Source organism: Poecilia formosa, unplaced genomic scaffold (assembly GCF_000485575.1).
Source record: "Poecilia formosa unplaced genomic scaffold, Poecilia_formosa-5.1.2 Scaffold44, whole genome shotgun sequence".
Lineage (NCBI taxonomy): Eukaryota > Metazoa > Chordata > Actinopteri > Cyprinodontiformes > Poeciliidae > Poecilia > Poecilia formosa.
The window spans coordinates 2,223,414-2,247,611 of record NW_006799983.1 but is presented as its reverse complement, the minus strand read 5'-3'; the positions used below and the strand labels follow the sequence as shown (position 1 = coordinate 2,247,611).

The window sequence follows — 24,198 nt, the reverse complement described above, 5'->3', positions numbered from 1 at the left end:
TTTCACACTACTCTTTTTCAATTTTAAAGGTAGCAAGGAGACACAAGGATTTTTGTGGGTACTAATTGGGAAAATGCTAATCATTCTTACAAAGGTATAGAATCTCAATTTTTTCACTAGCAGCTGAATTTGCCCGACCGACAACCAACAGCTAAATTTACTTAAATGTTACTTTAATTAGTCAGTTCAAGATGGTTGGGCTCAGTCATTAATTGCCAAACTTTAATGCAACAAAGATGTCCTACTGAAGAAAATCTGTTGGAGTGTCACGTTGGAAAAAAAAAAAAGTCTTTTTAGGGGAGAGTTTGAATACTTCAGAGGTCGAAACAGCGGCTAAGCTAGACAATACTTTGACACAGACTGCTGGGCGGAGGTGCTTGCTTCAACAGTCAGCCTGAGGGCCACAGGCTTTGAGAGCATCAACAATCTGTCTGATTACACACACAGCGCGGCAGAAGGGATCGAGGTGAACACAACGCAGAGACAGAGAGAGTTTTTAAGTCTCAACAAGGAGGCGTCTAAAGACCATCGCAGATTCCCCTAGTAATAAACCAACTTTCTCAATCATCTTTCACATCGTCCACTGTGCGAAGCATGCACACATTACGGCATGATGAATTCCTTCTGTAGGATATTGTGTGCACCTTAGTGTGTGCAGCGAGTTGAACAAGCTCAACTTGTGCAAGCAAATTGTATACTTCAATAAATTATTGGTGGAGAGAAGTAGTTATGTAAACTAACTGTTTTTTTTTTTTATCAGCAATGGAAAAAAAATATAAAAGATACAATAACCTGGTTGCATCAGTATTTTCCAGCCTTGAACTAATATTTGTTTAACCACCTTCTGACCCAATTTCAGTAGCCTAACCTCAGCACAGTTCCTCCTTAAGAAAAATAAACCCAAAGCATGATGCTGCCATCGCCATGCTTCACTGGGTACTAGTATTTCTAGGGTGATTTTCATTGTGTTGTTATTGTGCCAAATTTATCTCTTAGAACTTTGGATCCATCTGACCAAATTCTGCCTCAAGAGTGGGAGATTTTAGCCAAGAGAAAGGTTTTTGGTTTACAGCCCAACTCCTTCTCTAACACACATGAGGTGAAACAGACAGAAGACAACCAGGATTGTCTGCATCTTCATCACAGTTACTGTCAGGCTTTTGTTTGCCACACTGATATTTTTTTTCAGCATCTAGCAAGGAACTTTTTTGCACATTGCACATTTTAAGCAAAACTGATGTTAAGAGCTTACCATATAAATAGTTAATCTTTTTGGATTCAAATCGGTCTCGTTGTGCATACCTTTATATTTCCACAGCAACTATCTGGAAAAAGCTATTTTCAGTACAGTTACATTTCCAAGGAAGGGAAATAAATGAAGCTCCAACCTGCCTGGTCTCAGTGGTGCTTCCTGATAATGATCTTTTGCCACATAATCAGTACTGTGTGAATGTCGCCACGTTGCTCCCAGCTGGCCTTTATGGCAACAGCCTGGCTTTTTTTCAAAGTGTCCCCATGCTGTTTGCTCCACAGTCTCCATAGTTCTTACATTATGAACATCTATGATTAAGCTTGACCACCTTTGTATCTTGTTATTATCACAACATTCTCATGTAGAGAAAAGCTCCTTCATGTCTCCAGGTCAGATATTGTAACGGTGCTCAGTAAAATCAAACCTCTATTGATTTTACTGGCAGAGGATATAAGCTGGATACAATCTGGTTTTCCTAAGGGGCTGATCCTAACAAGGTGCCAAGGGCCTCCCCCCTACTTGGCAGTGGGACTGAGGTTCTTCTCCTCAAATTAGTTTGTTTCACATCAAATCCGTTTGGAGTGTTTGTTTGTTGCTGAAAATCTCCATCTTAGTCTCGTCTGACCAAATCAAACAGTAACCGTTTCGCAGATTTGTGGTGGTGACACAGAAGATGTTTTTTCCCCCCCAAGCAATATTTGCCTTGTAGATAACATGTAATGGTTGTCATGGAGACATGATAACTCCTCTATTTGCTGCAGTTCTCCAACAGTGGGTGTTGGAGATTTTCTTTTTCTTTTCTTTTTTTTTTTTCCTTAATGTGGTTATTTTTCTTCCCACCGACTAAATTCACTCAAATTAAAGGTTGGCTTTTTGAAAAGGTTTCAGGGTGAGATTATGCTGCCGCAGCAAAAGGTGTGTTGTGCGAAGTGCAGCTGACTCTCTCATCCTTTGCCCCTCCAGGTTCAGGCAGACTTTGAGTTCTTCCGCATCCAGGCGGAGGAGAGGGAGCGCGAAACCGAGGCGGAGCTGAGGAAAGAGTTTCAGGAGAAACTCCGGGCTGCCGAGGAAGGACTCCTGGAGGCCAAGGCCGACCTGAGCGCCGCGCAGGACGAGAGCCTGAGACTGAGCAAAGACCTGATGACCGCCGGCGAGCAGATCCAGGAGCTGTACGCCAAATGCGAGGAGCTCCAGAAACTGGCTGACGAGGACAAAACGAGGAGGGAGGAGGAGAGGGGAAGAGAGGACGAGGAGAAGGAGAAGCAGGAGGACTTGGAAAGAGTGAAAGCCCTCCTGGAGGAGCTGCGGATCCTGAAGGAGGAGAGGGAGCGAGCGGAGGAGGAGAAGAGGCGAGCGGTCAGAGAGGAGCGGGAGCAGTGGGAGCAAAAAGTGAACGACCTCCATGAGGAGAACGAGCAGATGAGGAAGAAGACTGAGGCGGAGTGGAGGGAGGAGCGGCAGAGGCGGGAGGAGAGGGAGGAGGAGGAGAAGAAGGGGATGCACAGCGCGCTGCGGGAAAGAGTGAAGCGGGCCGAGGCGGAGGTCGAAGGTCACCTGGAGAGGCTTTCTGAGAGCAAAAGGAACACAGTGAAGCTTCAGGAGAGAATACAGGTACTGTCCTGCACCCAAAGAGTATTTCAGTCATCAATTTGGCGATTAATTGATGAGTTGGACTTTAAGAAATGCTGCGTTCATTCTACAAATTTCAATTTTAACGCTTAAGATGTTTTTCATACTAGAAAGACGTAAACAGATAAACAAATAATTAAATTCCTTCTTCAAAAAACAGGGTAAACCTTTTATTACAGAAAATGCAACGATATAGCATTCCTAGTATTGTGAATGTGAACCAGATGGAGCTAAATCTAGGTCACTTGAGGAGTTTGGGGTAAAGCACATTGACAGAAAAAGATGTTTTTATCTCTAATGTATTTACATTTTGTACAGTCTGTGGCTTATTTGGTGCTCTGAATATGTTTTTTCTGCAAAAGGCCATTTGTTTTTAGTCTGCATACTCCAGCTATCAATTCACTGATTGCTAAATTAGACGACGATTATTTCAATAATTGATTCATCACGATGAATCGATGAATCATTTCAGCCCCCGCAGATGCGCAAAGAAACACGGACATGCTGCCTGTCATCACGAACCAGAACGTCTGAGGGGAAAAAGTGATATCAAAGTAAAACGTTAGGCGGTGGGGGGTGGGGCTGCCTCAGTGCTGCTCCCTGTGCCAACTGTCTCCTAATGAGTAGCTCGAGCAGGATAGATGCACTGCAGCACCACCATTACCACCTCCCGCACGAGCATTAAGAAGCCCTGAGAGAGCTGGCACGGCGCTGACATAAGCCCTCGCAGCAGACCATTAAAGCCTCAGTGCCGGGCAGGAGAGTTCCCTGACTCACCACATTTCATCCATCCTCTTCCAATACGCGCTCTGCATCTGTGTCATATTTGCAGTTGAACTCCCTTTTTCTCCCTCAGTCATCTTTATTTTCTCTTCTTTCCTCATGTTCTGTCTTGTGCGCCCCCCTCCACCCAACCCCCACCCTCCTCTCCACGTGCCCTTCTGGCCTTCACCATCCCGCCCTCCAGGACCTGGAGGAGGAGCTGGAGCTGGATCGGAAGCGGGTGTCGGAGGCGGAGGCCGTGGTTAAACGGGCGGAGGAGGAGCTGGCCGTCGCCAAGGAGAGGCTGCTGCTGCAGGAGGACGAGCTGCAAAGCAGAGCAGGTAGCTGTTCAGTCTGCCCCTTTTTCACAAAACTACAATGTAGGATGTTTGTGATGACTTAACCCCAGTATTGCAGAGAAATAGACATGCAGCGATCAGGTTTTTTTCTGACTGACACAAATTTGTAGCTTTCTTTAAAGTCTGGCCTTGATGATGGCTTTTTTTTTCATAGACTACAAAACATAAAAGAGGAAAAATGCATTGTAGGTTCTTTGACAGATGCAGTAGATTTGAACCCAACAGGAAATTGATTTAAAAGAGTATTCCTAACCTTTCGTTAATCTGAAACATAGAGGGAAACAAGATTTATTTTCAGTGTTTTCTCTGCCAACCCCCTATTAGAGAAGAATCAAAGAAACACTGGCTGCTTCTGATCTTTGAGCTACTTACTATCTCTTCCAGTTGGTCAAAGTATTCCAACACAAACAGTGCAAAAACCCCAAAATATCTTACTTTTAACCAACAGGAAATGTTACTTTTAATATATTAAGTTTAGTGGTTTACTTTGATTTTGGATGAGGATCTCAAGATCTCAGAACCTCTGCTGACTTATGATCCTTAGTGGGTCCAGACCTTCACTGAGGGAGCCACTCCAAAATGTACCAAAGCAAACTATAAGCAGCGTCTTATAACTTACATCAACACATTTGTAACTTATTAAACCTCGATAAAAGTTAAACAAATTCTGAATTTAATAAGTGGCATCAAATGGAGACTCACCAAGTCCCGTTTTCTTGAGTGATTCCGATTTCAATAACATTACCAATTTTGGACTTTAACACATTCAAAACGTAAAAATGTTTGGTTTCCAATTAAAATTGTAACTGTGTTCATCATAATACATTTAATATTTTCTTAAAAAGTATTTTCTAAAGAAAACGAAAACACTCTGTCTCTATCATTGAAAATCTACAAACATATCATAATCTAGACTATTGTTTTAGAAAGCAACAGAAACATACAATAAAATGAAAACATCTGAAAAACATGTAACGCTATATTAGTCAAACTTTTGCTACCAAAATGGATAGTTTGAATTTTTTTAACGTAATATTCAGACACAAAATTGATACTTTCTAGTGTGTAGAGAAACAAATAAAATCTCAGAATGGTGGAAGACTAATAGCTACACACAAAGCACCCCAATTTATTTAATATTGTTACATATTAACAATTTAAATTAAACCGAAAATGTTCATCTCAGCACGGTACAACACTAAGGCTAGTTGATATTAAATGTCTATACTTTTAGTTTGTTTTCTTAGCCAACCATTGAGGTGTTACGCTGCCTTCATCAGCTCTGCACTCGGTGTGTCCTTAGTGGAGAAAGTCTTTGCACTTTTGCATAGCTGCCTGTGTTGCAACGGCATCCAGATGGATGCATGATCGGCTGATTCTGCTGATCAGACAGGCCGATACAGCTGCAACCCCCACGAACGTAAATTTAGCATACTAACACCGAAGCTGTTAGTCAGAGACAACTTTACAGCTGCCTCTGCTAAAAGTGCAGACTAGTTCAAATTTGCTAATGTAGCGTTTCATTCCTGGTGTAGGAACATTTCCAGTTTGAGCTGCTGTAAATTGCTAAAATCAGCCTTTGTTTTACATTTTCTCTCTCTGAGGATTTTATTCACTTACAAGAGCTGTCACTTCGAAAAACTTCGCTTCACAAAATCTGGACTCGTATAATACATCATGATCATAACAATGACATTTTGAATTTTTTTGCTTGTTTGTACATGGCTGCAAATGAAATGTTCAGTAAAGGAAAACTTCAGACCGTCTGCATCAAGCTGAGCAGCAGGCATAGTTCAGTAGATAATATTGTATTTTCTATTTCACATTTATATTCTTTTTTTTAAACAACTTACAAATATTGAAAAGGTCTTTAGTCAAATTCTGGTTCATTCACAGTCTAAAAGTACAGAAATGTCAATATTTTTTTTATTAAACCAGTCATAAATCTCTTGTACAATATGGTTATATAGATAACTCAGACTAATAATGATTTTCTCTTAAGGAAATGAAATTGATTTAGAAATGGAAAACTTTTTATTATCTTAATGTAGATGTTTGAGGTTTGTTTGGAAGAAAATGCAACTTATTCTGAGCTCAATAAGTTTCCATTGTTCACTGCAATATTAAGGTTTTTACCTCAGGCTATAATAATATAAACAGATCATTAAAATCCTCACAGCTCTCACACACCATGCAAAAAAAAAAAAAAAGCTTCATGAAGGTTTCATGGCACAAAGCATAAAAAAGTGACCAGTGCTGAAAAAAAAAACAAACAATTATCACATATTCCATCAAGTACCTTTTTTTTCTGCCAGGTTCTTGAAGAAATCTCTGGAACATTTTTGATTCCTACTTTCTTTTCTTTTTTTTCTTTTCTTTTTTTACATTTTACATAATATTTTCTAACCTAAAGGAAAATAGGTTAGAAAAGCAGTTTTGCATGATTCCATTAATAACATTTCCAATAAGGTATATGTCAATCCATTACTCAAGTGATGAATTACCACGGGTTCTCGAAGGTCTGAAGCCTCTCATATCTGAAATCTACTTTGCTATAACATCATAATTCATTCATGAGGTGTAATTTGCCTTTCTCATTACAGTCAGTGGATTGTAATATAGAGGTTCAAACTCTTACAATCTGCCTGGAAGCTGAACTGCTCAGCTTCCTGCTTTGAAGGAAGTTTGTTTTTCCTGCCATGATTACCCTCACTTTGGTGTGTTCTGTGTGTGTGTGTGTGTGTGTGTGTGTGTGTGTTAGAGGAGCTGCTGAACCGTGGGTGCTGTGAAGTGTGTGTGTGTGCTGAGTTGGAGGAGCTGAAGAGCCAGGTGAACCGCCTGCAGAGCAGGAACAGAGAGCTGGAGCTACAGAGTAGCGGCAGAAACAGCGACCACGCCCGACAAATACGCCAGGTGACACACGCACACACACACACACACACACACACACACACATGCACACACAAATTGACAGGTTTAGTAGGTCTTTGCTTACATGGAACTTAAAGTTTTCTATCTGGAATTACATTTTTTTTAAAGGTTTCTTGGAAATTTCCAGTACTTTCCAGAATTTACAAGGTATTCACCTGGAACCAGGACTTTCCTACTACTTACTAATTACTGTCCCTGAACTTTCTGCTTACTCAGCAAGAAATTTCACAGAACTTCACTATTGCTTGTCAAGTAATTTACCAGATCCTTTCCTAAAACGTACCCACTATGACTTTTATATTCAGATTAGCTTTATTTTGGTAAATTTACAACATTGCAAAAAAAAAAAAACAACAACAACAAACAATATAAAACACTATTTTACAAGCCATTGATTTACAAAGAAACAAATAGGGGTTTTTTAGGCAAATGTAAGCCAAGGCTTACATTTGCCTACTTTTCTCCAACTTACTTGTTACTTTGAGACACAATTTCGGAGAACAAACCATTCGTTGTATGGAGAAAAAGAGTGATGTTCCCAGATCCTAACAAAGACTTTCTGGAGCTTACCAATGAAAAAAGTGTCATGTAATTCAATGTGGTTCCTAGAAGTGCTCAGTAAGTTCAGAAAGTAACCGATGCTTTACATCGAAGTACCTGGTAAGTTCTGGGTATGTATCTGGTCCTTTCCACAACTTACCATCTGTCCCTAAAATCCTTTACTATCCCTGAAATGTGCCATTAAGTACCTAGTAAGTTCTGAGAAAGTACTTGGTGAGTTCTGGGAGAACACCTGCTAAAAACCTGGTATGTTATGGTTTGTTCCAGAAAGAAAATCCTGAAAACTACTGACTGTTTTACGTAGCACTAGCTAGCATTGAGCTGTAACACATCATGTGCTGAATAAATAAAACTGTTGCAGCATGCTGAAGCCCTGTCCAGTTTGCGCTCAGAGATGGTGAGAGCCCAGACCGAGGAGCTACGTCGCATTCAGAAGCACGCCGACGACGAGAGGGACAAACTGCTGAAGGAGATGGAAAAGGAGAGGGAAAGCTTGCAGAAGGAGCGGCAGCAAGAAAAAGACCAGTTTGAGAAGGAAAGAAGCAAAATCCGCAGAGAAAGAGATGAGGAAAAGGAAGCTCTCCAGAAACAAGTGGAGGAGATCACCGAACGTCTCAGGGGGGAGAAAGAGGAAGAGGTGGACCGACAGCGCAAAGAATTGGAAGTCGAGCGGGTTCGCATTCGGTCCCAGCTGGACAAGAGCATGGAGCAGGTTGACACGGAGAGGGCCAATGTGCAGCAGAAGCTGGAGGAGGAGAAGAAGAGACTGGCGGAGAAGGCTGAGGAGGACAGAAAGCGGCTGAAGGAGCAGGTGCGGAAGGCAATAGAGGAGGTGATGAGGAGGCACGCAGCGGAGCTGAACAATGTCCAAGAAGCGCTGAGCTCAGAGAGGAAGACCAACCAAGAGGTCAGCATCTGTCTGCACACACATCATAGAGCTTATTAGTACCAACACAGAGCCACAAACTCATGTCCCTTCAATTTTCTCACGTTTTTTTCTTCAGCGAACTTCAAACTTTGATGCATTCCACTTGATTTTTGTGAGACAGAGCAACACAAATGAATATTCCTGCAAGGCGCTGAACCTCTCACAGCTGGAACTGCAGGATAAATCATTTCAACAATCTTAAAATGACATCAGAACCCTCTAGTAATCCTGAATGTTAATGTTTTTGACAGCCGTCAGACTATGCTGCAAACGGGAACATGACTTCTCTGTAGCAAGCCGCTTGATACAAACTTTAAAAATAGTTTGCTGCTCAGCTGAATAATCAAGGATGATTATTTCAGTTGCAGCCTGAGTCAGATTTTGTACGTTATTATTTTGGATGAAGGCTCAAAATGCCACAAGCAATAATGTCTCCTTTCATCCCACGGCACAGCTGTCTGGTCTCTGATGAACAGCTGGCTCACAGACGGGGAAGAGGTGGCTGAAAGCCTGATTTAGAGATATTTCTTACTCTGACAAAATATAAGGAGATTGTATTGTCCAAAAACACGACCTTTTTAATACTATACTTAATATTATTTTCCTGTAATCTAGAATTTTAATTAAGTCAGCTTGGTATCACTATGGTATGACAGATAAAAACTACTGCGCCTTGCAAAAAATAAAAAAATCACCTTACATCTTTCTAACTTTATGATCACAAACATTAATGTATGTTAACTTCATCTTATCATATAGACCAACGGATGAACGGACCAATGGATGAAAGGTTTTCAGATGTTTATTATAAAGAAAAAGCCGAAATATGTTGCTGATCATTTGCATTCAGTCACAGTAGCAGTGTGTTGACCCACCTTTCTTTGTAATTAAAGCTGCGAAACTTTTGTGGTACAGTGGCATTCGCAGGGGTTAGGGACTACAGACACCTGTAAATAGCTAAATAATACTTCAGAGTCTCTCTAAGAATAGCGTGTCAAGTTGCTTTGCCTCTACTTTATCTTCTAAAGTTGCATTTTTATCCCCCAAATATTTTGCTCTACGAAAAATATTGGTGAATAGACACATTTTCCACAAATAATATGGAGCTACGTTCCACAGAAGAATAAGTTAAAAGGAGGAATTCAGGAACACTGAATCATATACAAACAGGCTGGAGTTCGCTGTAAATCTCTACCAGGTTTTCATATGAGACATACAGCACTTTTTTTCTTTTTTTTTTGGCTGGATGGAGAGGGCCTGTGAAAATTAACTTTCAAATGTTTCCACACATCATCACTGTTGGAAACTGTTGGGGAAAAAAAAAAAAAAAAAAAGCATATCATGATGCTGCCACCACCTTCACTGACGCAGTGTCAGCCGCTGTTTGCTCACTGATGTTCTTCAACAAACCAACAAGACTGTTTACTAATACAGCGACTGCTGAAGCCTCTTTGTCCCACTGGATTTTATTTACGGGTATCAAAGTAAAAGGGGCTGAATGCAAATGTTAGGCAACACTTTTCAGATTTTTATTACTTTAAAATGTTGACAACTGCTGCAATTTTCCTCCCACTCCCTTATCCTGCACAATTTCCTGAGTCAGTCACATACATCCAATAAAATCGAGTACTGTTTGCAGTTTCAACATGACAAGATGTACCTGTAATTGATGGAACGACAGTCATAATGGTGGGCAAATATTCTTGAAGGTGTGTGCGCGTTTGGAAGAGGAGAGACGATCTGCTGAAGAGCTGCGCAAAAGTCTGGAAAGGGAAAAGGATGAGCTGAGGGCAAAACTGAAGGATACCAACGCTGAGGTGAGGACTAACCGCAGATAGGAAGTGCAATATATGAAATGTTACTGTCTGCCATGGGTTTCTGTTTGTGCCACAGATCTCCAGGCTGGAGGCCGTGATCCAGCAGAACGGCGAGAAGAAGGAGAAGGTGGCTGGCGAAGCTGCACCATCGTGCGGCCCTCGGTGCTCTCGCCTGGAGGAGGAGCTTGGTCAGGCCCGGAGTCGGCTGGCTCGAGCTCAAGAGGAGGCCGAGAGGCAACGTGACAGGCAGCAGAGAGAGACAGCCTCCCTGAGGGCGGACAAGCATCGGCTGGAGGAGAAAGTTCTGGAACAGAGCCGAATGAGCACAGAGAGGAACCTTCTGGAGCAGAGCCAGCGGCACATGGAGGACTGCATCAGGTAGCAACCCAAAGCAGACCTGCCAAACCCGGTTCCATCTCAGAGCCCTCACCCTGCTTTTAATCTCAATTTACTGCCTCATTTAAATGAGTAATGTTGTTGTTTCTGCAGACAGCAGAAATTCTGCAGTAATAAATATCAGTCAGTCAATAAGTGCTGTTGTTACATAAGTGAAGAATAAATCAATATTATAGTTCAAATGATTATAGCCTGAACTGTGACACAGATGGATTTTGCATCTTTAGCATTTTATTTATCATTGCTTAGTGGTTAAGTGTGAAAAAAGCAGCAATTAACTTTTCTTTTAATTTGCCAAACTACACTATAACATCAGCTTCACCCCATGTCAGATATTCTGGGGAGGCAAGGGCGGATATGACACATAAATCTCTCACCTGAGCACGAAAGGCGTGCGATAATGTTATCTACAGAAGCAATTCATTAATACAAATGAGTCTCGAGACAATCGTGCATGTTGAAAAACGTGGTAGCACTGTCTAAAGAAGGTAAATGACAGGAAAGCAGGATGAATGAAGAAATGTGGAGTCATTTCGGAAGTAGCACACAGGACCTCCGTCTATCTCAGTAGCTTTCAAGGTGCGGGGTCTTAAGATCCAGTTCAGAAACGAAATAACAAAACTGATTATGCCGAAGCATATTTGGTGTTACAGGAGATAGAAAAAAACCATGGTAACAAGCAGAAGTCATGCGTTAGCTGCTGATGCTGTTTTTGTTTTCATCATAGCCTCATTTAAATGAATTAGTACATGTTGAGTTAATAGTTGGGGCCACACATTTTGGTAACACTTTATTTGAAGAGGTGTGCATAAGACCGACACTCCACTGTCATAACGATGACATAACACCTGTCATGAACATGAAGGAGCCTCCATGAATGTCTATAACTGCTGTCATGAAGCGTCGTTTGGTAAATAAAGACATTTTTAATGAACATTTTTATTAAAAGTGTCATTATTTAGCATTATTTGGTAGATAATCACATTTTTACGCAAAGTTGCATTAAAACTTTTATTAAAAATCAAGTAAAAGGGTCACCTTTGCATTAAAAGTGTTATTATTTACCGAATGACACTTCATGACAACAGCCGTAAACATTCATGAAGACTCCTTCATGTTCATGACAGGTGTAATGAAAACTTATGCACACCCCTTCAAATAAATTGTTACCCAAATTTCTTTCACTGAGGTCACAAAATAACCCAAACAGAAGAAATCAGTATGAGGTTTGTTTGGAAATCAGTAAGAGGGCAAACACTTCTTCTAATCCACAGTACTGGATTGGAGGCTTAAAGGTTTCAATGAAAACCAAAGAAAATCCATTGAAGTCTGTGGCTGTAGCTTGACATTTTGCTCAGTACTGTACATTTGCCTTGTTCTGACTCGTCCCTGCAGGGCAGAGTGCGAGGATCGTCTCAGAGCAGAGTTCAGGATAGAGATGAACGCTGCAGTCGCTGAGAGCGAACAGAGGTGGCAGGGCAAAGAGCAGGAGCTGCAAGGCCAGGTGTCAGAGCTGCAGGCTCAGCTGACTGAGCTGCAAGCACAGGTGAGCCTACATCACTAACTGCACTCTGTCAACTCATCCATCAGGCATGCCAGACTTATTTCTCCAGTACACAACATTTAAAAAGTCAGGGAATTTAAGAAGCTCATAAATAAATATTTTTTTAAAAGCTGAGTTATCTTAATTATTCCCATAAGTCTTGTCTTATTTTTTATTTTTTTACACTGAACTCTGCGTTTCCTTTGGTTAATCTGTACGAGTCTGCATATTGCGGAACAACGGGTCAAATTATTTCTGCAAGCTCATCTCTGACGGCGCGTGTAGCCTTAAAATACTCCGCCTTGTGATCGGTCACAGATGCAGGCCGAGAAAAAGACGGCGGGACAGGAAGATGACAGCCACGCCAATCCTGAAATTGACAAGCTGAGAAAGGAAGTCCAGGACACCAAGGAGATAAACAAGAAACTGAGGGAACTGCTGCAGGTACGCACACACACACACACACACACACACACACACACCCAAGCAGGATGCACATGCAAGCTGAAAAGTCCTACTGAACATGAATTGCTTCATAGATTTTCTCTGTGATGAATAATTTAGTAGCTTTGATGCAAGTGTTGCAGTAGAGAGTGAGACTTATTTTTTTCTGTGAATGGAGCAAGCCGATCTTGTAGACTGGAAGAATGCAGCCGTTGTAAAATAAATAGATAAACGTGTGTGTATATGTGTGTGTGTCATTGTGTCAAAGGAGCCTCAGAGCCAGTCCTTGGCAGAGGAGAGACACAGTCACGCCATGGCGCTGCAGGCTTTGGAGAGGCAGGCCAAGGAAGATCTTCTGTCTGAGATCAACCGACTTCAGACAATGCACCACCTGGAGCTTGGTAACGTTTGCAGAATTTGTTTTTTCCCACTTGAAGAGGAAATATATGAAAACAAAAAAAAACACACACACACAAGTGCCACAACAAGAAAAAGAAAAAACACATCCTCACAAGCACATTCACAAAGGAGAGGAACAAACGAGCACGCAGTCCAGTGTACACACCCAGATGATAAATTCAGCAGAGCAGCAGCAGGCGGGTGGGAGTGGGCCGAACTGATTTAGCTTTCTGTCTGTGTTTGTTTTTGTGCGCGCGTGAAATCAGACAAGCAGCGTGCCGAGCTGACCCAGCAGCACACCGAGTGGAGCCGACAGATGACCCAGAGACACATGCAGCAGATAGAAGACCTGCAGGCCCAACTACAAGCACACACACAGATGATGGCCCTGCAACAGGTGACACTCGCAGCGCCGCATATTAAATCCCACCGCGTGCGCAGACACGCACGCTCTCTTTGCTCGCGGTTCGCGGCCGGCGCCCTGCCTGATTTAATCTCTCTCTGCGTGTGCACGGAAGCAAATCACAGCAGCTCACACCTGATATCATTACCTTTGACATCAATAAAATCCTCCGGGGCTGTGGGAGTGAGCCAGCACAGCTCCGCGCAGCAGAACTAACTGCATGAAAAACAGAAATCTGACTCTGAACAGAAAGGCGAGCACTGGAAGTTTCCTCTAAACTGCTCTTTATCTGTTGTGCTTTTTTTTTGTACGGGTGAAGGACCTGAAGCAGCAGAACCAGTACCAAGTGTTCGAGCGACAGCTGGACGAGAGCCGCTGCGCCATGCTGGAGCTCCAGAGAGAAAACACGGCACTGAAAAAGCAACTGCAGGAACGGTACAGAGAAAAAGATTTATTTCGCCGTTAGACACCTTTCACCCTTCTGAAGCCACAGTGCTATGCAGGGTGTTAATCCCCTCCTTAAATTACTTCTCATTTTGCCACATTAAGTCTACAAAATTTGAGGCTTATAAGGGGAGGGGAGGGATTAAATGGTACAGAGCAACACAAAATATAGTGCTTAATTGTAAAGTGGAAGGAAAATTGTATGTCTTACTTTTATTTCCAACTAAATATCTGGAAAATGAGTAGTGGCTCAGGCATTTGTATTCAGCCTTCCTAAAACTAAGACATAAACAGGCTGTGATCTAAACTGTTTAACACCAGGCATCAACATGGAGATGGTGTGTTGGTGAATTTTTCACCTCTTATAGCATTTTGCATGCAAGATAAAAAGTCGACTTATCTGACTTGAGCTCATTCCCCCCCCCCCATTTCTGCTGCATCTCCTACCTGGATTGTGACAAAGTGGAAATTGAATTTCTATGCTTTCTTTCAACAGAGGTTTCCTTTATGGTAATCTTCCATAAAGGTCAGCTTTTCAAAGTGAACCACTAGTAATCTTCCTGTCAGCAGAATCTCCCACCTGAGCTTTGGATCTTTGCAGCTTCTCCAGAGTTACCTGCTTCAAAATTATTCACAACTTTCTCTCATCTCATCTCTCTGTTCCTTGGTCTCCATGATGTGTTCAAGAAATGCCAGACTGTTCTCTTTTTCCTCCACTTTACAGCTATCTACTACTTTGTAAATAATAGTATATTTTATGTGATTCTATCACATAAAATCCTGGTAAGACTCAGTGAAGTTTGTGGTTGCACCAGGACAAAACAGAAAAAGTCCAATTTACATAAATATTGCAAAATGCTGTATTTGGCGTATAAGTGATTATTCTCACAACATGACGTTTTGATCTGGTTGTTTAATATTTGGACCTACAGTAGGTTCAAATATGAAACCGTACAGGGACTCCACTAATCAGAAACTGTCAAAATATAAGGCTTCATGCCTGGCAGTAAAAAAAAACAGATAGATAAAAAAAAGTTCAAGCTGCACTAAACATAGTTCAATAAGAAGAATGGGATCAGAAGGATTTACTATATGAATTGAAAATGAACAGAAGATTGAAAACTCTCCCTGTGCTGAACCAGGATCTGAACCTAGACGTAGACTGACTTGACAACTTTCTTTGATCTGTCAAAGTCAGTTTATTTGGTTGTGCATATTTAAGCGTTTTCTGCTGAAGACAAGACCATCATAGTGCTTATTCTTCTGGACGTTTCTCCTCTTTGTAGGTCCGTGAAGAAGAATTCGGAGGTTGAGGAGAAAGAGGAGGAGAGCATAGACACGAAGAAGAACAGAGACGCTCAGCTGGAGGAGGAAGCGCAGCGTCTGAAGGAGGAGGTGGAGAAACTCAGGGTGGAAATGGAGAAACTGGAGGAGTCCCAGAAACACTGGGAGGAGAAGAAGGAGGACGACCTGAAAGAGGAGGAGGTGGACGAGGAGAAGAAGAAAGAGCGAGAGGAGGAGAAGAGGAAAGAGGAGGTGGAGGAGATCAGACGGGAGCACAAGAGGGAGATGCAGAGTTTGGTTTCGGAGTACAGCAGCGCGCAGAACCACTTGCAAGCTCGCATAGTGGCTTTGGAGAACGAGTGAGTGGAGAAGAGGAGGAGGAGGCTTTAAAACAAGAACGCTCCAGATTAGGAACACGAGAAACGTTGTGTGCTTTGTCTGATTTACCTGCAGACTGCGGGAGCGAGAGGAACGCTGCAGGAGGAGGGAGCCTCGATATGACGACATGTCTCTGGGGAGACTCCAGGAGCGGCTCATGGAGAGAGATCAGCTCATTAAACGCTTAGTGGTGAGAATACACACGTGAACACAACCGTCGTTGCTCCCTTACAAGACAAGGTAGGTCATAGTTTAACCTAGATTTTTTTTAATGCAATAAAACTCTATAAAACAAGCAAATTAAGCAAATCTTGATGTAGAAAATCATTAAATGGATCTGAGTTTTAGTCTAAAATCCAGTTATTATCCAAACTTACAGAACTGACAAGATGCTAAAAAAAAAGGAACACTATCTGTTGAAGTTGGGAATGACAGATTGAAATCACTGAACATGAGACACCAGACTCTTTATGGGGTGTCAGGAAGGAAGAGGATGAGCTTGACTTTGGGAGCAATAACAGTAAAAAAAAAACAAAAAAAAAAGAAAAGAAAAAAAAAACAATAATCTAATGAGTTTCTTGCATGCTTGAAATGTGACCTTGACACTATGAACGGTGCTATAAATGAGCCACGAATGGAGTCCTGCAGACTGCAAGCCTGTTTCCATTTGTTAAATTAGGTCAGATGTTCTTTAAAGCCGTAGACAGGCATCGCTTGCTTTTTGGAGTGTTTGGTTTGACACAGCCTGAAAAATTATATCCACAAACCTCTGATTCACTATGTACTATGTACACTATGTTCACTATGTAGTCTATTTCTAAGAACTGTTGTGATGGTTAAATATGTCCTATCCTTAAGTTAAACAAACCATGTTGGATTAGAAATGGCCTGATGAGTCGTTTATGAATGGCAGATCCCAACTTTCTAATAAAATCAATGACGCGCAGTAAAATAACACGATGCGTTTTATCAGCATTGCATGGCACACATTACTGGGTCGCACTTAAATCGCTCACTAGTGACCATCTGGTTCAGTTTCTTCCATTTTTATTTTATTTTGTCTCATTTTGTGATTTCGTTAAACCCAAAGCCAATTGAAATAAAGTTTTCTTTAAATAAAGAGAGTTGCCGGGTAATTGTGGTTGCCACATCGCCGGAGGTGGATCAGCTGCTTTGGAAACGCCAACCAATAGCGTGTCAGGTAGCATTTATTTCATCCATGTGTTTTATCTTTCCAAGCTGCATTTTCTTTCAAATAGCTCAACAAAAAAAAATAAAATAAAATAAAATCTGCAAATAGTCATTTTTATCTGCAAATACTTTAGAGTTACATTCCATGGAATTTTTTTTTTTTTTATGTTTTGAGTTGAATTTTTTTTAATCAGACGTAATGTATGAATCATCACTTCCGATGTTTGGATGATTTCTCCATCAGTTCCAGCTCCAAGGAGCAGCTTTGGGTAAATAAGCGGCGCTTTGTGAGACCAAGCATTTAGGCAACTTTGAATGGTTGCCATGGATGATTGTTTTTGATGAGAGAATAACTTTATAACATACAGTTGATTTTACAAAAATGCCCCCTCTTTAAAGCCTTCTCAGAGTAATTCTCATTAATCGTGTGTGTGGTCATTTGTAGAGGAAGAGGCGGCGTTTTAATAAAGTGTCCTCTGACACGGTGCTGTGTGGGCCATCTGTGCGGCATAAGGCAGATTAGCCGAGTTGCGCACAGAGCGCAAATACAAGAACAACCAGGCCATTCAAAGTCCTTCCTCGTCCTCCTTCCCCACAGGAAGAGAGGCATCAGCTGCAGCTCCACCCTCCCGTCGCCGGGGACAACAGCACCCTCAGGCTCCGTGACAGCAAGTCCCGCCCCGGCAGCGTCACGCCAACCATGAGGGTGAGTTTGGCAGTTTGACGCATGTCCACAAAGTCATCAAAAACAGCCTCCCCTCCACACTGAAGGGTTTTCTGAGCTGAGGCCAGATTGTGTTTTTGATGCTAGAGATCGTCGACTTGACAGCTCACTTCTCTGTCGCGCAGGCTTGGTGCTGCAGTCTGAGGACTCCATTAGGCTCATTTTATTCACATCGCTTAAAAACAATAAAAACTTGGATGTATGCATGAGCTTTTCTCTATGGTGTGTGGCTGTTTGTCAGTGAGAAACCTTATATGGAGATACTAAACAGCTTTGAAAAAGTAGAGACTGCTTGAGCTTCCTTCTAGCTGTTTTTGATATAACCACAAAGCGTAATGTATTCCAGGGGGATTTATGTGATATGCCAACATAAAGAAATCATTTTGAAATGTCCACATTTTATGTTTTATTTGCGCAAAAAAGCTTGACATTTATTTGCATTCACTCTGATACTCCTAAATAAACTGAAATACAAAGAGATGTCTTCAGAAGTCCCCTGATTAATAAAAAGAGTGTTGCTGTGTGTAATTTAATATCAGTATAAACCCAACCATTCTGTGAAGGCCACATAGGTTTTCTAGAGAACAAACAGCGTCATGAAGACCAACGAACACAGCAGGAGGGTCGGAGAGAAAGTTGTGCAGAAGTTGAAAGCAGAGTGAGCTTATAAATCAATATCCCAAGATTCAAACATCTTCTCACAGAGCTCTGTTCAGCCCATCAGCTGAAAATTTAAAGAGTGTGGCTCGGCTGCAAACCTACCAAGATACGGCCAGGCGTCTAATCTGAAAGGCAGGGAGAGGAGAGGGCTAATTTGATAGGTAGACATGCACAATTATCTGTTGTGGACTTGAAAAATCTGACATTTATGGAAGAATGGCAAACAGAAAGTCACTGTTGAAATGAATCTATAAAAAGATCTGCTAGCATTTTGTCTTAAGCAGAGTATGAGACACAGCTCCGGTCAGATGAGACCAAAACTGAACGTTTTCGCCAACATGCTGAGTGGCAGAAAACTAGCCCTAAACACACCTTCCATGGTAGCGGCAGCATCGTGCCTTAAGGACAAAAATCTTTCAACTGCAATCCAGCAGGGTGATTCTTGACATACATACAGAGCTACAGTTGAGTCTTTTAACCCTTTCATGCATTTTGGTCACTACAGTGGACAGCTATCTAAAAGCCATTTTCTTGCACTTCTTGTGGATTTTTATGTTATAAATGCACATAGGCCACTGAAGTGGACACTAATGCATCATAAAATACACTATCAACTGCTGGCCATCAGCTGCAAATGCAAGAAATTATTTTTGTTAAATCCAATATGGTCGACAGACAAAAAAGCATGCCAACCGACCCGGTCCCTCCTTCTACTGTAGACGACTCTGGCAGGTAAAAAAATATATATTGTGACATTAGATAACCCCTACAGAACAATACTACTGGTGTATATTTCAAAAAACAACTTTGTATTTGGAGAAAATTAGAATTGATCAACTACAAAAAATAAAATAAAATAAAAAAACATTTTCTTACAACATTTTTTTCCTACCTTTTTTTTAATCCCTTAAGAAAATAAAAAAAATATGAAAAAAAAAATCCTCACACAAAGGATCATAATTGATGCATGAAAGGGTTAATTCAAAGTGTACTTTATAATGGCCTAGTCAAAGTCCAGATCTAAACCAAGTTGATACTTTAAGTGTTGGTCACACACTGTGTTCACAGTCTGACAGAACTTGAAGTGTTTAGCAAAAAAAAAAAAAAAAGTCTAATATAATTTTCCTTCAACTTCACAGCTATGAATTAGTTTGTGTTGCTGTATCACATAAAGCCTCCCAGGAACACTGAGACCTGTGGTTGGATGTGACAAAGTGTCAAATAACTGAAAGAGTATGAACTGAGTAAAGACACAGATCAAAGCCAGCTCTTTGTTTCGTGGCATTGGTGGTTTTTCTAGGCACCAACCACTCAAAGCTCTGACAATCGACAAGAGGACGCAATAAATCTGATTGTGATTTTCTTTCTCTGGCAGAGAAAGGACGGGGAGTCTCCTCCGCGCGTCACCAGCACCCCCAGCACCGCTGCCTACGACAGGAGCATCTTCCTTTCCCATTCTTCTTCATCGTCTTCCTCCTCCGTGCACCCACACTCCTCGACGCTTCCACACCAGTCCAGCTCCCATCCCCACGTCTCTCCCCACTACTCCACCTCCTCTCTCCCACACAAGCACACCTCCCTCTCCCTGAGCCAACATTCCTCCCCGTCCCTCCCTCGCTCCCCCAGGTCCCGGACGTCCTGCATCCCTCCCACCCCGGCGCCAACCGCTCCTCTGCCCGTCTGCCCCTCACCTCAGACGGGCATCCGATACGTGTCCCCCTCCTGCCAGGAGCCACACTCGTACATGCAGGCCCAGTCAATCAGGTATGAATTTTCCCGATATTTGAGCTTTCACTTTTGAGACGAAACGTAACTTCAATGTGTCTCCGTAATCAAAGACAGACACAAAAAAAAAAAAAAGAAAAGAAAGAAAGAAAAAAGATCTAAACAGGAACTCTTTGGATTTCTGATTAACTACCTTTTAGTCACCTCAAGCGACTGCGTTCGTCACCCGGTGCAGTCTTCACTCTGAGCTGCAGGCATTTGTGATTTCCCATCTTACTGGCAGATCAGACTCTTGGGGAAATGTCAGAGTGGAAAAACAGGATCACAGATCTGCACGTCTTTAAGAAGCTTTTCCATGACGCTTCAGCTCAGTACTCATGAACTCAAAGTGGCCAATAAAAGCCAGAGAATATGCTGCTGAACTTCGTATTTGAAACTTTGTTTGACACCTTTGAGAAATATGGCTTATTTCCCCCTATTTGTCCTCTCGACTCCGTATTAATCAACGCAGTAGGACGAGATGATAAGAAGAGAGCTTCTGAGAGGTTCTGTCCTTGTTCTTCCCGGTTGGTTCCCTGAGGTGGTGCTCCTGTTTCCTTGCTTAACCTCAGGGCTTCAGATGTAGAAACGTCTCCTTTCTGACTGAGCTGTGTTAAATTGACAGCTCCACTAAGTGAACAATAGAAATCGATTCATCTAAACGCCTCAATAAAAATATTTCTACTATTAATAGGCTTAGGTTTTCTATACAGTTCAGCATAATTACCTGCTCTGTCACTCAGCAACTAGAGCCTCTCACTGCGTCTCTTAATGTCACACAACCAGTCAGGTGAGAGTAAAGAGTGTAGCATAACTTTGACATTAGCTACGTAAAACTGTATCAGTATTCATAAAAGCAGTGCTGCTAAAAAGATTTTTTCTGTTTTTTAATTTTTTCATCTGCGGCTCATCCGGAGTATCCAAAGATTTTTTTCAACATTTTCTCAGCCTGTTTGTTTTGCTAGTCGTGTCTAAATCTTCGTGGTGGTCTCAGATCAGTTGGATTAAGTTTAACACAGGCAGATTTTGTTCGCTAATTCAATGACTCCTTTAAGAAATGAATCATTTGGGAATAAAAGCGTAAAAGCTGCTCACCACAGATGAGCACCAAACTTTTCCCATTTTATGAGTAAATACTTTGAAAACCACCAACGTTTTTCCTTCTACTTTATAATAATGCATAACAAAATGTGGGATAATCACATAAAATCCATTTAAAAACATTGCGGTTTGTGGTTGGAGCGTAACAAATGTTCAAAGGGTAAGATTTCTTACGCAAGGTACTTCATAAGTACATTTGTTTTTTTTCTTAAAAAGATAATATATGTGTTTTTTTCTCGTGTGTGTGTGTGTGTTTTTAGGGGCCCTTACCTGGAGCAGAGGGGGACAGAAGGGCTGAAACAGGAGTGGTTCACCAAATACTTCTCCTTCTAAGCACAAACACACACACACACACACACACAGAAGCTGCAAAAACATCTCATACAAGGTTCATTGCTTCTTTTACAGAGAAAGACTGATAATAACAAACACACACACACACACACACACACACACACACACACACACACACGCGCAAACAGACAAAACCTTTAAAGCACAGCAGTTCACACAGTCACCGACAGACATATTTATGGGCTCATCACCAGCAAGGCCATCTCAGACATTGCCTCAAAGCTCAACCAAAAAGTGCTTCTCAACACATGCCTGACCTCTTCTCAGAACATAAGCCTGCCAGATAAAACTTTCTATAATCAGTTTTTTTTTTTAAAGGCAGTCTTCCTTTTTTTAACGCAGCTGTTTTTCTTGACCCATCACAGAGTTACTTCAGGCAAGTGAGCTTTTTTTTTTTCTTTCTTTCGCCTAACCAAGTGTTTCAACAAGTGTGGAAGCGGTTAACATATTCAGTCCAGAGCCAACGTAAAGACGGACACACGAGACCCACGATATCATGTTTGTTTCGATGCAAAAATGTATGATACTCCTTAATGAAAACTGAATAAACATATTTTGTTTTTGTAAGTGCCTCTTTCTTGTATATTTGCCACTGTTTTTATGAGTTTGCAGAAAAAAAAACATTATCAAACTGTTGGAGGGTATCATGGTGGATCCTAGGAAACACACTTTATGATTTACATGGGATATTTTGAAAGATTGTATCACCATTTTTAGAATCAACACCATAGATCATATCTGTCCATAGTTTATTAGAAAAACATAGAGAAATAAGTGGGGGGGGAAAACCATGTGACTTTTTACTAAGCTGAATAAATTATTGCTAGTTTTCAGTTTCAAGGTTTCTGTCCACATGCTGAGATTAAACGAGTTGGGTAAAATCTCCTGCGGTGAAGATGAGGGGATTTTATGGAATCTGCCAATTAGCTCAAGCTAATTTAAGCTTTCGTCTATTTACAGTGGATTCGGGAAAAGTGAACACATCCTTGTCAAGATGATAGATTTTTATTCAAAACATATTAAGAGATGAATATAAAATAATTTAAAACTATTTTCATCTTTAACGTTACAGATGATTCTGTCAAACTGCCAGACTGCAGTTTTGGCTACAATTTAGCATGTGAATGTAGTGTAAAGTGTATTGTTAGATGAAACTCTATACTAGTACAAGCCGTTTCTAATAATTGCAGCATTGTAAGCTGTTTCCCTGTTGTTCTGTAGCCCCTTCTAGCCCTGTGCAGGTCCACTCTTTGGTCCCTGGTGTGCTTAGTCTTGACCTCCTCTTAGTCCACGGGCCAGACCATTTTATCGTCCATTTCAAGGTGGTAAAGTCTATTGATATTTTTTGAAAAGATACCCATGCCAATAAGCTCAAACGAGTGCAGTTGATGCAGCCAATGAATAAGTGGAGGCTAGGAGAGCTTCTTAAAGAGAAACCAACAATTCCTGCTAGTTGGTAGGTCATCAATTATTTTATGCACTAAATTAAGTTTTTAAACATCCTACAATGTGATTTTGTGGATTTTTTTTTAATTTTTAGATCTTCTCTTTCACAGTTCGGATTCAACCACGATAAAATTTACAAATCTCTCTATTCTTTGTAAGTGGAGCAAACTTGAAAATTTGGTGGAGTCTCAGATTTCCCCCCTACAGTTTAGTCCCACACATAAAAAAAGCAAAAAGCATTTCTTTTTCTGTGGAGTCAAGTTTTGCCAATCATCATCTTAAAAGACCCGTATTTTTATAATTAAATGCCATTTCGAATGGTTTCCCTGTGTTGACTTGAGACCTGGAACAGAACGTCTCCATTACCCTGCCTTCCCTCCAAAAATAGTCTGAGTGTTAGTGACTTGGTTCTTGATTACTTTCCGTCACCAAGTAATTATCCAATGATTCATATATGAATCATCTGAGCTACTCCATTAAATGTGTGAAAATAATCACCAGTTCAGAGCCTGAGGAGATGTGGAGGAGACTTTTTGCTGAAGCCCATAAAAACGTCCAAATAAAGACGGACCAAACGAAACGCTCAAAAAGAGCGGGTGTTGCCAAGCAACAGGAAATTAATCAAGCCTTAAAGCACAAAGTCGCAACTGACCTGGTTTAACATATTGTACAAATTAGCTATGTACATGCCGTTGCAGATATATACATAAACAGTGACGAAGTCAGTAATGCGCTACTTAGTAACTCATCTGACTTCTGTTCAGTAAATATGAATTAACATGTTACTATTTCTAATCCTGAAATCAGATTAAAGTTATTTATCCAAATCAGTGGGTGCTACTATGTTTGTCATTTTACTTAGGAAACATAAAATGACAAATGTAGTCATTTATCATTTTACTCCCCGCAAGAAGTTTCGGAGTGACGTCTCGTGTAAAACCACAGAGCATCGCCACGTAAACAATGGAGGGAACAGAGAGATGCACGTTTTATAGCTGGAAATACAAATTCAAATATACTTTACTGACCCCAAAGGGAAATTATATACAAATTAATAAATTTTAAAGATGACAATATCGAGTTTTGTTGTTTTACTCGCTGTGCTGGCAAAAAAAAAAAAAAAAAGACAGAATAATGAGTGATTTCCAGCACTTGAGTAAAAAATATTTGTGAGGTTGAACGGAGAAAAAGGCTACATTTTGCGAGGCGGCGTAAAGTTTAGCCTCTAGAGTAGAGATCCTCAAATCCAAGCCTCGAGGGCTGGTGTCCTGCGGGTTTTTGATGTGGCTCTGTTCCACTATACCGGAGTCAATCAGGTCATTAGCAGGACTCTGGAGTGCTTGATCTGAAGTGATGGGCGCATCATAGTAAGAAGAGACACAAAATAATCTTTGTGACGTTCTGGGACGCCTTTGTTCAATGGTGGAA

At 41.2% G+C, this 24,198-nt stretch overlaps 1 protein-coding gene across 3 annotated transcripts in view; it reads left to right on the top strand.

Annotated features, from left to right (window-relative positions):
* The window catches only part of fam184b (family with sequence similarity 184 member B), a 34,205-nt gene extending 12,314 nt beyond the window's left edge, over positions 1-21,891 (top strand). The window contains exons 3-19 of one of the 3 annotated variants that reach the window (XM_016671385.1): positions 2,216-2,863; positions 3,849-3,984; positions 6,764-6,915; positions 7,856-8,401; positions 10,132-10,239; positions 10,316-10,617; positions 12,031-12,181; positions 12,497-12,622; positions 12,891-13,023; positions 13,288-13,418; positions 13,744-13,859; positions 15,155-15,511; positions 15,606-15,720; positions 17,320-17,427; positions 19,481-19,869; positions 21,231-21,313; positions 21,395-21,891. In XM_016671385.1, the coding sequence (XP_016526871.1) occupies positions 2,216-2,863; positions 3,849-3,984; positions 6,764-6,915; positions 7,856-8,401; positions 10,132-10,239; positions 10,316-10,617; positions 12,031-12,181; positions 12,497-12,622; positions 12,891-13,023; positions 13,288-13,418; positions 13,744-13,859; positions 15,155-15,511; positions 15,606-15,720; positions 17,320-17,427; positions 19,481-19,869; positions 21,231-21,303 (3,591 nt within the window). In that variant the 3' untranslated portion in view covers positions 21,304-21,313; positions 21,395-21,891. Of the gene's footprint in view, positions 1-2,215; positions 2,864-3,848; positions 3,985-6,763; positions 6,916-7,855; positions 8,402-10,131; positions 10,240-10,315; positions 10,618-12,030; positions 12,182-12,496; positions 12,623-12,890; positions 13,024-13,287; positions 13,419-13,743; positions 13,860-15,154; positions 15,512-15,605; positions 15,721-17,319; positions 17,428-19,480; positions 19,870-21,230 lie in introns of all 3 variants that reach the window. The other 2 variants (XM_007551901.2, XM_016671386.1) reach the window with 2 other exon arrangements.
* The last annotated feature ends 2,307 nt before the right edge of the window (positions 21,892-24,198 follow it).